Here is a 14,471-nt window from a genome sequence, read left to right as displayed (position 1 = left end):
TGCCAACACTTATAAAACTGCTAAGAAGTTCAAGCTAGACTGGAATAACCAAAAGTTTGGCAGTTGATTTTGACAATTTTGGCTATGTTTATCTATTATTATCAACCCCAAAAAATTTGAGTTTCAATACCATATTAAGTTGCCCTATCATTTATGAAGCTGAAACAGTACAGTTAACAAAATTGATACTGCTTTTGGTATTTTGTAGTTGGTGGTTACACAAAAGTATGTGAATAAAACCTCAAGATTTGACAGGGTATTAAAATGCAAAGCTATTTAACATGCTAGAGGCCTTTCTACTTGTTAATCACTTAGTGACTGCTAAAGCCTATCTATTCAGCAATATTTCGATTCCTAGAAATATGTCGGTTTTCCAATGCAAATGGTTATTATTTCTTTGTTCATTGTGAATGAATGAAAGGGTTCCCCCACTTTTCCATTATTATTATTATTGTTATTTTACATTTTTTACATTATCGGAGAAGATGTAGTGTGCTTAAAATTACCATCACAAGATAACTATATATATATATATATATGATATAATGTTGGGAACCAGAGAGCTATTAACAACAAACATCGCACTTAGAATCATCTTAGCCTAACCAATTTCTTATAGCACAAAGCAATAATTAAGCTCCAAGCTTCAGCTCCTTTATGGTTTTTATAACAATAGCCATAACAAGTTCAAGCTGGAAAATCCATAACATATCTGCAACATGTATGAATCACAAAATCAGCATGTGAAGCGATACAAGTTCTTATTGCCAATTTAGAAAACAATATTAATATACGGTTCCAATACTTGTCCAATCAATTAGAAGTTCAATCCAAAATGGAATTTCCAAAAACTAACCAGTTCCAACATCAGAATTTCTCTTCCTTCTTTTTTTTTTTTTTTTTTTTTGTGTGTGTGTGTGTGTGTGTGTGTGTGTGTGTGTTAACGGACACCATGTTCTGCTGTGATATTTGCAGGATAATGAGAAGTCTATAGCAGGCACAGGTGAGTTAGAATGACTTACATTTCCTACATTTGAATGACAAGTCAATCTTAGTACTTGGTGTAATCGATGGTTTGCTATGCGTTATGAACCAAAACACAATTGAAGTTGTTTCTAGCTTTGCTTTCAAAGGCAAGAGATTAAGTCCTCAACACCTGTATGGTGCCATTGAAAGATGCCAAGGAAGAAGGCTTAAGAAGATGTTAGTATTGCAGGATTTCCAGAAGTGCTTGGCCACCCATCTTTCTTGACTGTAGGGATAAAAAGTTTCCACCACAAACAATTAGGTACATAGGATGTGGAAACTCAACAAGTAATTCAGATCACACTGATAAATACAAGGAAATTTGGTCTTCAATGTAGCCTGTAGAACTGTATGACTGTTATTGTTTTCATTCATAAAACCATAAGCAAATCTTTTGCTCTTCGATTTTAAAGATATTATTACTTAATGGAAAATTTGGTAGTTACACAGAAGCAAATGAAGGGGTACAAAATATTTGCTAGAGTAATGAGAGGCAGGGCATCAAAGCTCTAAGCCACCAGCTAGAGGTCTTTCACTTGTTTAACCATTCCATAATATAGTACACGGCTCCCAGATAATTCATGACCCAACCAAATTGTCAAATAACACTTTTATAAGAAATTCAAGCTATAATGGAATTCCCAAAAGTTTATCATTTACAAACATCAAAACTTCTATTTTTTGACAGTCAGAAAATGCTACAAGTCAACGACTATAATCAAAAGCACTAGAGCTCTTACAAATCATATTGGAAGCACATTTATAATTATAAAGGAAGAAGCTTTTTATAATTTTTCAATCATTTCAAACATTAGAGAATCTTTATGAAATCATTGGGATGAATAATGAATGGTCATCATCTCCAATGCTTTTGCATTCTTGAGCAAGTACTTTATCAGCTCCGTCTCGTCCTGCTTTCCCTTAATCTCCATTTCTACTTTCTTCACTGAGTGGACAAATTCCATATTTTGAGACTCCCAGTACTGTGCGTTATGTCTCCACCTGTGATGAGTTGAGGAAGACTAAAATTAGAGAGAAAACAACATTGCAAATAATGTAAACGTGTAGGTTAGAGTCTACAAATATGAGTATTTGAAGATAAATTCTAGTCAAGAATGACTCTTTTATCTAGTATCAGATACCATATGTCACCTAAGTATAAACCATTGTTTCTGAATTACATATGAACATAATGACATGATAATTCACGTGGAGTGACATTCTCATACATCTAGTATTCCATTACTTACAAGACTGTAACTGGAATATCCATATCGTCTTAAGCCTAATTTCAGAACATTCAAATGTGGCGTCGAATTGAGTAATGCAACTCTAGAAGGGATTTCATCAGCCAAACCAGTGCGTATTAGAGTCAATGAATGCACGTTATGAAATAGTGGCAGCCTTCCTTGCAAAAATATTTCCTACAAGGTTTAAGAGTGTTCAGTGCCCATTTTTTTTATGGAAACAAATAAATTCACATATATAGCTGATGAAATAAGATAGGCAAACAAAAATATATAATGATGATGAGAAGCAACCTTAACACAGTAATCAGTGATACAAATGGATGAAACTTGGGATATCGTTTGAATAGCTTTAGCAATGATTTCTTTACGTGAGGAATCTCGTCTAGTAAGTATTGATATATCAGAACACCGTAGAGACAGGAAATTTCCTTCAAAAGAGTAATGGGAAACCCATCCACCCCAAGAAAGCTATTGAAAATTTGGAGCATGTAATGTAAGTGAGTGTACAGGGCACTTTCTGGGGTCTCCATTCCAAATACTGGGCGCTTTCTGGGGTCTCAATTCCAAACTATATGTAGATATTGAAGACTCTCTGCTGAAACCTTGATATAGATATCACCAAGAGGAAATCCCTTCACATCCTCAATTGCTAAGTCTTCAAGTAATGAAGAAGTAATGTTAAGCTCATCATCCATAAAAGCAACATCAATAAGGTGTAACATCTTCAATGTCTAGAAGTGGCACAATCGAAACCGTCAGATGTTTCAAAGTCAAATTCTCAAGCCCCCCAAGAGGAAATCTTCAATTTCTAGCAGCTCAAAATCCATTCACCAAGTGGCACAATCGAAACCGTCAGATGTTTCAAAGTCAAATTCTCAAGCCCCCTAAGGTGATATCTCTGCTGAAACCTTGGTATAGATATCACCAAGAGGAAATCCCTTCACATCCTCAATTACTAAGTCTTCAAGTAATGAAGAAGTAATGTTAAGCTCATCATCCATAAAAAGCAACATCAATAAGGTGTAACATCTTCAATGTCTAGCAGCTCAAAATCCATTCACCAAGTGGCACAATCGAAACCGTCAGATGTTTCAAAGTCAAATTCTCAAGCCCCTCAAATTCAGTACCAGTGGGCAAGATTAGGAAACCATTAGGACCCAAATTCACCTCCAATTCTCTTAAAGATTTACAACCCAATATTCATCTTCTGTCAAAAGGAGGACACCAATCTTGTGTAACACCAAAAAAACCTTTCGACCATTACACTTGATTGCATTAGATATCCAGCGGTCATGGATAAAATCTCCAACATTAATACCAAGATTTTCGCAACAAATCTCTACTTTAAGTTTACCTATTATTGTTATCTCCACGATGCAAGTTCAAAAACCAGTTTGTAAATTTCCAAAACCTGGAGATTTCAGTGCGGTCATGGAAAATTTTTACCACAATGTTCAAGAATGGTGTCGACACGCAGAGTTCTCTGCATCTCTTAGATAGAGTAGAAACAATGGTGTCAACATGCAGAGTTCTCTGCATCTCTTAGACAGAGTAGAAACTCTTGCAACGTCCAAAGAATTTCATGAAATATGTCTTTCTCAAGATTGGTGAAACGATCGGAATTATCATATTGATTGCTTTTATGAAAATTCTAATACTTCTAATTAATCCCTTCAGAGGGAAAAAACGAAACTCAAAGATAGTGAGCTTAACACTACTAACCTTGGTCCAGCCTTTTGTTTCCTATACCATGGCAAAGAGGGCTTGAAAGCAGAGAATTTTCTTTTGGGGTTTGGAGGATTTGTAAAGAGAGTTTAATACAATGGCATAGAGAGAGAGAGAGAAAGCTTGAAGCAGAGAGAATCTCTTTGGTTGAAAGAAATGGACAAAGAACGTGAAAAAAAGGGAGGGAAAGAATTAGAAAGAGAACATTAACAAAGAAAGAGAGAGAGAGAAGGAAAAAATGATTACTCTGTCTAAGAGATGTAGAGAACTCTGCTTGTGGACACCATTCTTGAACATTGTGGTCAAAAATTTCCATGACCGCAATGAAATCTCCAGGTTTTGGAAATTTATAAACCGGTTTTTCAACTTGTATGGTGGGGATAACAATAATAGGTCAACTTAAAGTAGAGATTTGTTGCGAAAATCTTGGTATTAATGTTGGAGATTTTATCTGTGACCGCTGGATATCTAAGGCAATTAGGTGTAATGTTCAAAAGGTTTTTTTGGTGTTACATAAGATTGGTGTCCTCCTTTTGAATGAATTGGGTTGTAAATCTTTAAGAGAATTGGAAGTGAATTTGGGTCCTAGGGCTAACATATATATATATATATATACTGTAGTCAATCCCTTCACACAAAAGACTACTTTCGTCACTAAACTTCATCCCAGTTTGCTTGGCGATATACCAGAGAAACCTTCGAAGCAGAGAGCTTTTTTAGGGTTAGGAGGCAACAGAGATATAGACAACGACTTTAAAAAGGGAGATAATGTGAAGACTCCTAGTGGCATGCGGACTCCTATCCTATTCTTATCTCCTATTGGCATGCAGACTTCTATTCCTATTTAACACAATTATATCTGAAATTTAAAGTTGAATTGTCAGGACCCGTCCAGAATTCCTTCCTCGGAACCCTAGGCAAGCCCTGATCCCAGGGAAACCCTACCGAACCCTCCAACGGAAAATCCGGCAGAGCCTCCCCTAAGGGATTTACTTACCACAAACTACCTGCACTGAAAACATACTTCTATAAACATCCCCTTATTCCTCCCGCAAACTACAAATTGATTCCACAAATTGCAGCACTTCAAATAAAAACAACAGCAACCCAGTGCATAAAAATAGCTACACGTCCAATACAGTATACAGAGCATTATACAACAAATGTGGAATTTATAAAATGACAGATAAAGAAGCAATACAAGATACAGAGGAAAAAGGGAAGAAATACTTCTTGAACCTTCGGCAACGAACTGAGACGTTGGGCTCGCCCCGGACAATCAACGTCTCCAACCTGAACCTAGGGGAACGGAATTTAAGAGTGTGAGATGCTAATCATCTCAGTGAGTGACCCTATCTACTATACAATATAATACCACGGTAATACAGTAGATAGATAATAATTAATTGGAAAAATAATAATTTCTCTCAAAACCCTTACAATTCTCTCAGTTGGAAAAGTTCCCCTTTTAAAACATTTTCACAAAACCCTTGTACGTACTTCCCAAAAACCAAGGAACCAAACAAATTAATAAACAACAAATAAACAAATAAATACCCCAAATATAAATAAACTGCAATAAATTATAATAAATAATTTTAGAACACCTTTGGGGTTTAAAATATTATTTGCAATTTACACCGACGCACCACACCATATACCGGTGATGCCCTCCGATACCCAGCGTCCTGAGCACCGACTGGCGGAGGGTTAAAGAGAGAAACCTGCAACGGTCACTTCGGCGTCCCGACAGTACCGCTGCTAAAACCATTAACCCGGCCAAGGGGGGGGGGGGGGGGGGCGGCTGTGCACAACAATAACCTTGCCTGCCCACGGTCCAATGGCAACTCACGGGTGAAGTAATAACCGTGCGCTAAACCACATAATAACCGTGCACTACCACGTGTCCATACACCATACACCAGAACACCAATACTGTATGAGTGCGTCTAAAAATAAACATTAATAACCAACCGTACCGTTTTTCCAAAAACCACCGTGGGAAATACATTAAATTCTCACACTTACCATCCCACATATTTTTATTCAATAACCCGGTACGAAACAGCAATAACAACAACCACAATTTTCTCGAAATACGAGATGCAACCATAAAAATACCGCAGGCATAATTTATAAAATTTAAACAAATATTTTCGTAAAATATTTAACCCAATTATGCCCGGAAAATCAATTTTAAAAATTACGTACAAATACTACCAAAATACACCTTGCTCATGCATAATAAATTAAACCACAATAAAATAATAATCAGGAATTTTTCTAATAACCCCAAAATTTCATTCAGCACCAATGGGTAAATATATATATATATATAAAATAATATTTTTCCCGATTGTATTTAAAATACACCACATGAGCACAAATTACAGATATCAAATTAATACCACATAAATACAAGTAATTACCCCAAAAATATTTTTAAAGGTGGGTCACTCACCTGGAGCACGAAATTAAACTATGATCCACCACGGGATCAATTTCACGACTCACCGGTGCTCCTAGAACAAAATTCACAGACAGTCAAATAAATTAATATTTTAATCGGATAAATAATACCCGGTACCCAGGGGGTCAAACACAAACTTTAACCAAAATAGGCGAATAATATACCGAATCGAAGCTCGTGGAACGAGGATCACAAATCCGGTCTCCATCGACCCCAATTCCGTCGGAGGTGGCCGGAATTTGGTCGGGAAGCTTCAGCCGGTTTTGATCTTGAGGGATCTTTCAAACGGTGGGGATTTTGGGCAATCTAACCCCGGAAATGGACTCAGAGGGGTCGAAAATAGTGGGATAGAGGTATGGGATGGGCTGGGTTGGTCGGAAACGGCGAGAATCGCCGGAAAAATTTCACCTCGCCGCCGCAACTTCGCCGGCCCGATCTGGGCACGTCCGGCGGCGGCTGGCCGGGAAACTTGGTGACCGAGGTAGGCTTGGACGGTGGCCAGCGCGTGTAGCATTCCGGCGACTGAAATCCGGTGAAACGCCGGTCAAACAAGGAGAGGCAGAGAGTCAAAGGAGAGAGAAAGGGAGAAAAAAAATTTTCTGCATTTTGTCTCACGGGCTCGGGGAAGAAGGGAAGGAAAGGGAAAGGAAAAAAAAAAAAAGAAAAAAAGAAAAAAGGAAAGTGTTTTCCCACGTGGGGAAAAGAAAAGAAAAAGAAAAAGAAAAAGAAAAAGAAAAAGGAAAAGAAAAAGGAATAAAATATATATAAAAATAATTAAATAACAATATTATTATTCAAAATAATAATAAAAATAATTTGATTTTAAACATGGTTGACATGTGGCATTTCACCATGGTGACACATGGCCATCTTCATTGAGTCACACGTGGCACATCGTTACGCGTTTAAAAATAATATTAAAATAATACAATATTTGAAAAACTTTACAGGTCCATAACTTTCAAACCACATGTCCAAATCGGACGTGCCGCTAGTCTACGGATTCGTATCGATGAGCACTTCACAACCATGCATGAGTCAATGCTCAACCTTGCATGAATAAAAAGTCAACCCCGGCACCCCTTGGATAGTTTGGACCTCAACTTGTTTTGCTCAAAACTTTCAAACCGTAGCTCCGTTTTCAACGTGCTACTAGTCTACGAACTCGTGCCAACGCGTACTTCGTAACGGTACCTCAGTCAACCTAGAATTCCAACCGGATCAAAAAGTCAACTTTTGACCTCTTGGGTCAACGGTCAACCGTCAACCTCGGTCAACGTGCACGGATTCCGGTGCGATTTGGGACGGGGTGTTACATGAATTATATTTTACCCCTTGATTACAAGGATTACTACATATCCTCCTACTGAATTACTAGTTTAAATAAAAACAATTCAAAATTTAATTAAATTATCAAAACTTTAGTTCAAATGTGCATAGGTAATGTACAGTAATCAGAAAATAAAGGGTATATATGAAAATTTTTAAAACTGCAAAGGTATTTGTGTAATTGAATCCTATCACTTGCATTATGAAGAATAATAGGACGTTCTATTGCTTTCTAACTTTCACCTCCATCATTGTCACCACTCATCATTCCTTATCCATCTACATAGCTTGTATAAGTAAATGGTTTATGTCATTTTTAGAAGACATAAATTGCTGTCTTAAGAGGATAAAGCTATATACGTTATTCTTTTCCCTTGGTTTGATGTTTTGTCAGAATTTTAGTTGCCAGGAAGAGTAAACTTTCCTCTCAAATGTTTCTCTAATGTCTCATAAGGTAAAATTCTTAACAAACTGTTAAAAAGCTTGTTACTGATGATGTTTAAGTTCGAGGATTTACCCTCATGATTTTTATAAGAAAATTCATAACAAGTTCAAGCTAGAAAATTGATAGCATATCTGCAGCATGTATGAATCACAAAAGCTAAATTTGATTCGTGAAGCAGCAAAAGTTTTATAGCCAATTAAGAAGACAATATTAACATACAGTTACATGCCAACACTTACAAATCTATAAGAGGTTCAACCGTAGTGAAATTACAAAAAGTTAAAGGTGTACAAACATCAGAATCTCTATTGTTCATGTTTCATCAAGATGTTTGGAATGGTTTTGATTGAGATATCTTGATCTTTCATCAAATAAAATATGAAGGAGCTATAAGTTCCATAACAAAACTGAAACAATTTACAAACACAGATTCTCACTTGTTGTTCAGAGCCATTGAGTTTGCCTTAACCATTTGAAGTATATAATAAACCTAAAACATCTTCCACTTATGTTTAAGTTTTGAGGATTTACAGTCAGTTATTATGATTTCTATATGAAAATCCATAAGCTGCAGCATGTATGAATCTGAAAAGCTACATTTGTTTTGTGAAGCTCCAAAAGTTCATATAGCCAATTTAGAAGACAATATTAACATACAACTACATGCCTACAGTTAAAAATCCACAAGAAGTTCAACTATAGTGATATTACAAAAAGTTAACCATGTTTAAACATCAGAATCTCTATTTGTTGACTGTCAGAAAATGGCTATAATTAAAAGACTGAAATCAGAAGCGCACCAGAGTTTTCACAAATTACACTGGATGGAAATATAAAGCAATACGGGAAGAAGCTATTTGGAATTCTTCAATCTTTCTAATCGCAGATTCTCTACATAATACAGCTTTATAAAGAATGGTCATCTTCTTCAAAGCTCTTGCATTTTTTAGCAAATACTTTATCAGCTCTATCTCATTGTTCTTTCCCTCAATCTCCATTTCAACTTCCTTCAATGAGTGGACAAACGGAAGGCTTTGAGACTCCCAATACTCTGCCCCATGACTTATCTTCTCCTGTCATTATGTTAACCAAGATAAAAGTAGTTAAGGGAAAAACCAGACCACGAATAATGAATTCTCATTTTTGTATTATATATGTTATATATTTGAATTGTCATTTTTATTTATACAGTAGTCGTGACAATTTTCCCAGACATGGTACGACTTACCTCTTTGGAACAGGGAATCCCCAGTATTTTCAGAGTATTCAATTGTGGCATCGATTTGAGTAACAAAACTACAGATGTAATTTCGTCGAGGGGATTGGTGCGTTTTAGAGTCAATGAAAGCAAGTTACAAAATTCAGGCAACAACTCTGGCGAAGAAATTTCCTACAAGGTTAAGAATGTTGAGTGCCCAATTTATATGGAAAAGAATAAGTTCACATGGCTGATAGAAGAAACAGAAACAAAAACAAAAACTAGCGATCATTGGAAACAAACCTCAATGGAAACATCACGTATACTCATCGATGAAACCCAGTGCATTGATTGAAGAACTTTACCAATGATTCCATTATCCAAGGACTTGTACTCATTGTTGGCAATTGAAGTATGTTCTATAGATATATCAGAATGGCACAAAAACTCTAAATTTCCTTCACAAGAGTAATTAGAAGCAGAGCCAGCCCAAGAAAACCGTTCAAGTTTTGGAGCATGTAATATAAGTGACTGTGAAAATTCTTCATCACTGGGCAATATTATACGCAGATTTTTAAGCCTCTACACTGAAATTTTGATTTGGAAATAATCAGGGAAATCATCATCATCAATTATTAAGTCTTCAATTGATGAAGAACTAATGTTGATCCCATCTACCATTCAACTCCATGAAGGTATACCATCTTCAGAGACTTGCAGCTCGAAATCCAGTCACCAAACTCACTTGGAACCATCCCTTCTTTCAAGGTCAAATTCTCAAGCCCCCCAAACGAAGCAGAGGGAAACTTTACCCAGGCATCAGAAACCGTCGACAACTCCAAATCTCTTAAAAATGCAGAATTCAAAACAGCACTAGGCAAAGTAAAGGTGCTAAAAGACTCCAAATCCAAACAAATCTTTCCAACATTACACCTGGTTGCCTTGAGTAACCAGTTACCCATGTGAAATTCAATATCTTCTTGAGACCTAAGATTACAAATTTTTACTTCAAATTTATGTATATTGACCCCATTACGCAAGGACATAAACCGGTGTAGAAAAGCAATAAACTTGTAAAATTTTTTAAGGCCACAGAAATTTCCTAAATCAATGGTCAAGAATGGCGATGACAAGCAAATTTGTTTGCATCTCCTAGACAATGATGAAACTCTTGCAACGTCCCTAATATCAAGCAAAGAAAGAATTTTATGGAATAGAGTGTCCGGAAGATTGCTCAAAAATCAACTTTTTTGGATTTACATCGACATTCCATTTGGTTTTATGAAAATTCTAAGTCACTGAAACTACTTTTACAGACACCCAACCAGAGGATATAAAGCTGTATAATATATAAGTCTTTTCTTTAAAGTGGGTCTAGTTGGATATGTTCTATTTTTTACAAGTCTTTGTAAGTGAGTAAAGAAAGCTTGGTCTTCCATCTTTTCTTATCTCTTGGAAAGTTTTATGTTCTAGCAGGTCCCTTTTGCATTCACATAAGAGGTTACTATTGAATACCATTTTCTGACCTATGTCAGTTGTTAATTACTCATTTTTACTGATTCAGCTTGTCTTTGTTTTCTGGTTGATTGATCCATTGATTATCTTATTTATAATGTTTATTTTAAAAAGTGTTTCATGTTTCATCAAGATGTTACCGCATATTTTGATAAAGTAAAAAATTTACGAGTTTTTGATCTTTCAGCTAATATGATTGGAGCTAGCTGCCAAGTTTTATAACCAGCACTATGTTCAGACACTCTGGCTCTCCCTTTGGCATGTAGACTCCTATTTGACACTTAGGTAAATGCACCTTTATCCTCCTAAATTTCTATACGTTTGTTATTTTACCCCCCTGGTTCCAAAAATTACTACATTGCCCCCTACTATTATTTTAAACAAAAATAATTAACATTATAAAAAATTTAGTTTAAATGGCTACAGGTTATGTACAGTAGTCAGAAAATAGAGGGTATATATGAAAATTTTTAAAATTAACCAGGTGTTTGTTTGTCTAACTGACCCTAATATTGATATTCTGAAGAATCAGACATTCTGCTATGAAAATGTCCTATTGCTTTCTAACTTTCACCTCCATTGCTCTCTCAACTCATCCCAGTTCCATCAAATATGGATTGTACAGGTAAATGATTTATTCACTTATACTAAACATAAATTGTTCTCTTAAGAGGATAAAGCAATATATGTTATTATTTTTCAGATGTTTTTTTTGAATTGTGGTTGTTAGGGATGTGTCAACTTTCTCCAACTTGTTTCTCTAATGTCTCATAAGATGAAATTCTTATCAAACCGTTATTAAGCTTGCTTTGTCTTCAGATTTATATTATTATTATTCGATTGATGGAGTTATGTGTTGAGATAAAAGTTCCTTTTTTGACAAGTTATTTTCCAAGTGGGTGAAGGAAGCTTGATCTTCTATTGGAAATTCTGTTTTATGTGACCCTTTAAGCATTCACATAAAAATTTACTAGCTATTTCAAAAAATATAAAAAAAAAAAAAATCTGTTATTTTTTTGCTAATTATATGTCAGAATCATACCCCTAGTCCTCACGGAACCTTAATAACTATACAATCACTTGATTGTAGCACTAAATATTGTCTTTTTGTTTCATCTTCGTCTGGCTTTCCTTCATCTTTTCCCTCAACTTTGCTAATTCTTTCTCGATCCTTTGGAAGTGGTTCTCTCACTATAAATCATTGCACCATTTTATTATTAATTGTTTGCTTGAAACTGATGCTAGGTAACGCGCCTTTGGTCATTAGAGAGCTAAAAATGTGTGGAAGAATATTTCAACCCAGAAACAGCCCTGTAGTCGGCTTAGATGAGAGCAAGGTAATCTGAACTCACCAATTTTATTGTATGGTTTTCCTTATGTTTTCCCTTTTCCTATTTGCTTTTTCTGTATTTGATAAGCTTACGTGGTATAAAAATTGATTAAATTAACAACTGCTATAAGTATATCAAATATATCGTAGCCATCATAAATAGTCATTTACCTACCTATTTATGAAACAATTTCTTTCTTCTTTCCAGACATGGATATATAGGAAAGGTAATGGCATTATACTTGGATGTTATGTAAATGGGATGCTACATAACTTTTCAGAATCTTTGAATAGGATATTATAATTGCAAAAAAGATAGTTAAGAGTATTCATTCTTAGTTACTGATAAGAAACGGGCTGAAAAGTTATAAACTACATAGTTAGCTCTAACTAAACAAGTAACTTGTAATTGAGCAAGCATGTTCTGCCATGGTATTTGCAGGATAATGAGAAGTTTATAGGAGACATGAGCCTGTAAGATTGTCAACATTCCTTAGAACTACAAAGGAATGACAAATCAACCTTGGTCCTTGGTAGAACAGATGGTGTGCTAGGAATTTTGAACCATAACAGAGGTGAAGTTGATCCTAGCATCGTTTTGGAAGGCAACAGATCAAGTTCTCAACACCCACGAAGGCATTAAAAAAAAAAAAAAATGTTGCCACCACACACCAAAATAGGTACATCAAGATGTGGAAATTCAACTAGTAATTCAGATCACACTGTTAAATACAAGGAAATTTGGTCTTCACTCTTCAATGTAGCATTGAGAACTGTATAATTGTTATTGTTTTCATTCATATAAATAATTTATATATGCTGTGCTCTTCAATTTTTGAGAGCTGTTTTCCATCCTTTTTAATGTCTCTTCTATTTCCATATTATATCTTGTTGGAAAGTTGGTGGTTTACACAGAAGCATATGAAGGGGAACAAAAATTTGATACAGTAGGAGAGGCAGGTTATCAGAGTGCCATACAACCAGCGTGTTAGAGTTCGTTCACTTGCTGAACCCCTTCCTTAATGGCACAGGCTGCGGAAAGTTCATGATACAACCAATTTCCCTAATAAAACTTTTTAAATTAAGAAGTTCAATCTATGATGGAGTTACTATAAATTTATCAATCTTCAAACATCAAAATTTCTATTTTTTGACAGTCCAGATAGACTAAAATTACAAACTTTATGCATTTTATAAGTCCTTGTATATGTTAATATATATATATATATATATAATTTTTTTAATTATAGTTAGTTTATCATTTTTCATTTTTTTTGTTGTTGCTATTATTATTATCATTATTAGTAGTAGTAGTAGTAGTAGTTGTAGTAGTTGTGCTTCACAACTTCAGAAAACATGGTTACCATTGCTATCATTGACTTTTGTGTTTATAAACTGCCTTTAGAATATTAACCATCTCTGTCAAGTCAATGCCACCTTTTTTTTTTTCTTTAAAAGACCAGTAGACTATAAATAATATCAAATTAACCCCCCTAAAATAATAAATTAACAAAATTAATATCTCCTAGCTTCTTATATATTGGCAGGCAGTGAGCCGGCTCCAAACATCCCCATTTCCAACCTCTATCTCAAACATTAAGGACAAAGGCAGTTCTCTCCCAGCTGCTTCTTCCATCAATAGAAGTTTGGCTTCTCCAGCTTTTAAAGAGATAATAGAGATTTCAAGTCCTTAACCATGAGTCAAATATTGGCTTCAAAGATTTGAAGGTGCAGTTCGTGATCTTGACAACATATTGGATGGATTTTGCACCGAGGCTTTGAGGCATAATGTGAAGTACTCTTGGTTTGAAATGACTAAGGAGGTATACATTCTCTTCGCAACCTCAAACCAGTTTGCTTTTAGATTAAAGAAGCATATTGGATAAAACATATTAGGGAGACACTTGATGATCTTAAAGCTGATAGAACTTTTGGTTCACTAGTTTTGCTTGTCCTGCAAGAAACATGCTATACTAGTACTCACTAAGAGAAAATACTCAATTCTTTTGTACATGAAGAAGAAGTTTTTGGGAGGGATGATGAAAGTCCAGAAGATATTGATTATCCTTACAGATTTGGAGGTCTTTTTTTCAAGAAGCGAGGAAAAATGTATGAATATTATAAGTTATTTGTTGTGGTTCTCTGACCACTTTAGAGAAGAAATATGAGAAGAAAATAAAAAG

General features: G+C 35.3%; 1 protein-coding gene across 1 annotated transcript; it reads right to left on the bottom strand.

The window, feature by feature from the left end:
* Nucleotides 1-8,896: 8,896 nt before the first annotated feature.
* LOC132800630 (uncharacterized) lies at nt 8,897-10,021 on the bottom strand. Its single transcript, XM_060814790.1, has 2 exons — nt 9,474-10,021; nt 8,897-9,318 (listed from the first exon to the last, which is right to left on the bottom strand). The coding sequence occupies exons 1-2, from the start codon at nt 9,522-9,524 to the stop codon at nt 9,061-9,063; spliced, it is 309 nt and encodes a 102-aa protein (XP_060670773.1). The 5' UTR covers nt 9,525-10,021; the 3' UTR covers nt 8,897-9,060.
* Between the last annotated feature and the right edge of the window lie 4,450 nt (nt 10,022-14,471).

This window comes from Ziziphus jujuba, chromosome 2 (genome assembly GCF_031755915.1).
Source record: "Ziziphus jujuba cultivar Dongzao chromosome 2, ASM3175591v1".
Classification (NCBI taxonomy): Eukaryota; Viridiplantae; Streptophyta; class Magnoliopsida; order Rosales; family Rhamnaceae; genus Ziziphus; species Ziziphus jujuba.
The sequence above is the reverse complement of the archived record's forward strand: the minus strand, read 5'-3'. Positions and strand labels throughout refer to the sequence as shown.

Bases quoted from the DNA above. Each gene is read 5' to 3' on its own strand.
- LOC132800630 (XM_060814790.1), bottom strand. From the start codon at position 9,524: ATGCCACAATTGAATACTCTGAAAATACTGGGGATTCCCTGTTCCAAA. The intron at 9,319-9,473 runs GTAAGTCGTACC...ACATAATGACAG, and splicing joins GGATTCCCTGTTCCAAAGAG to GAGAAGATAAGTCATGGGGC.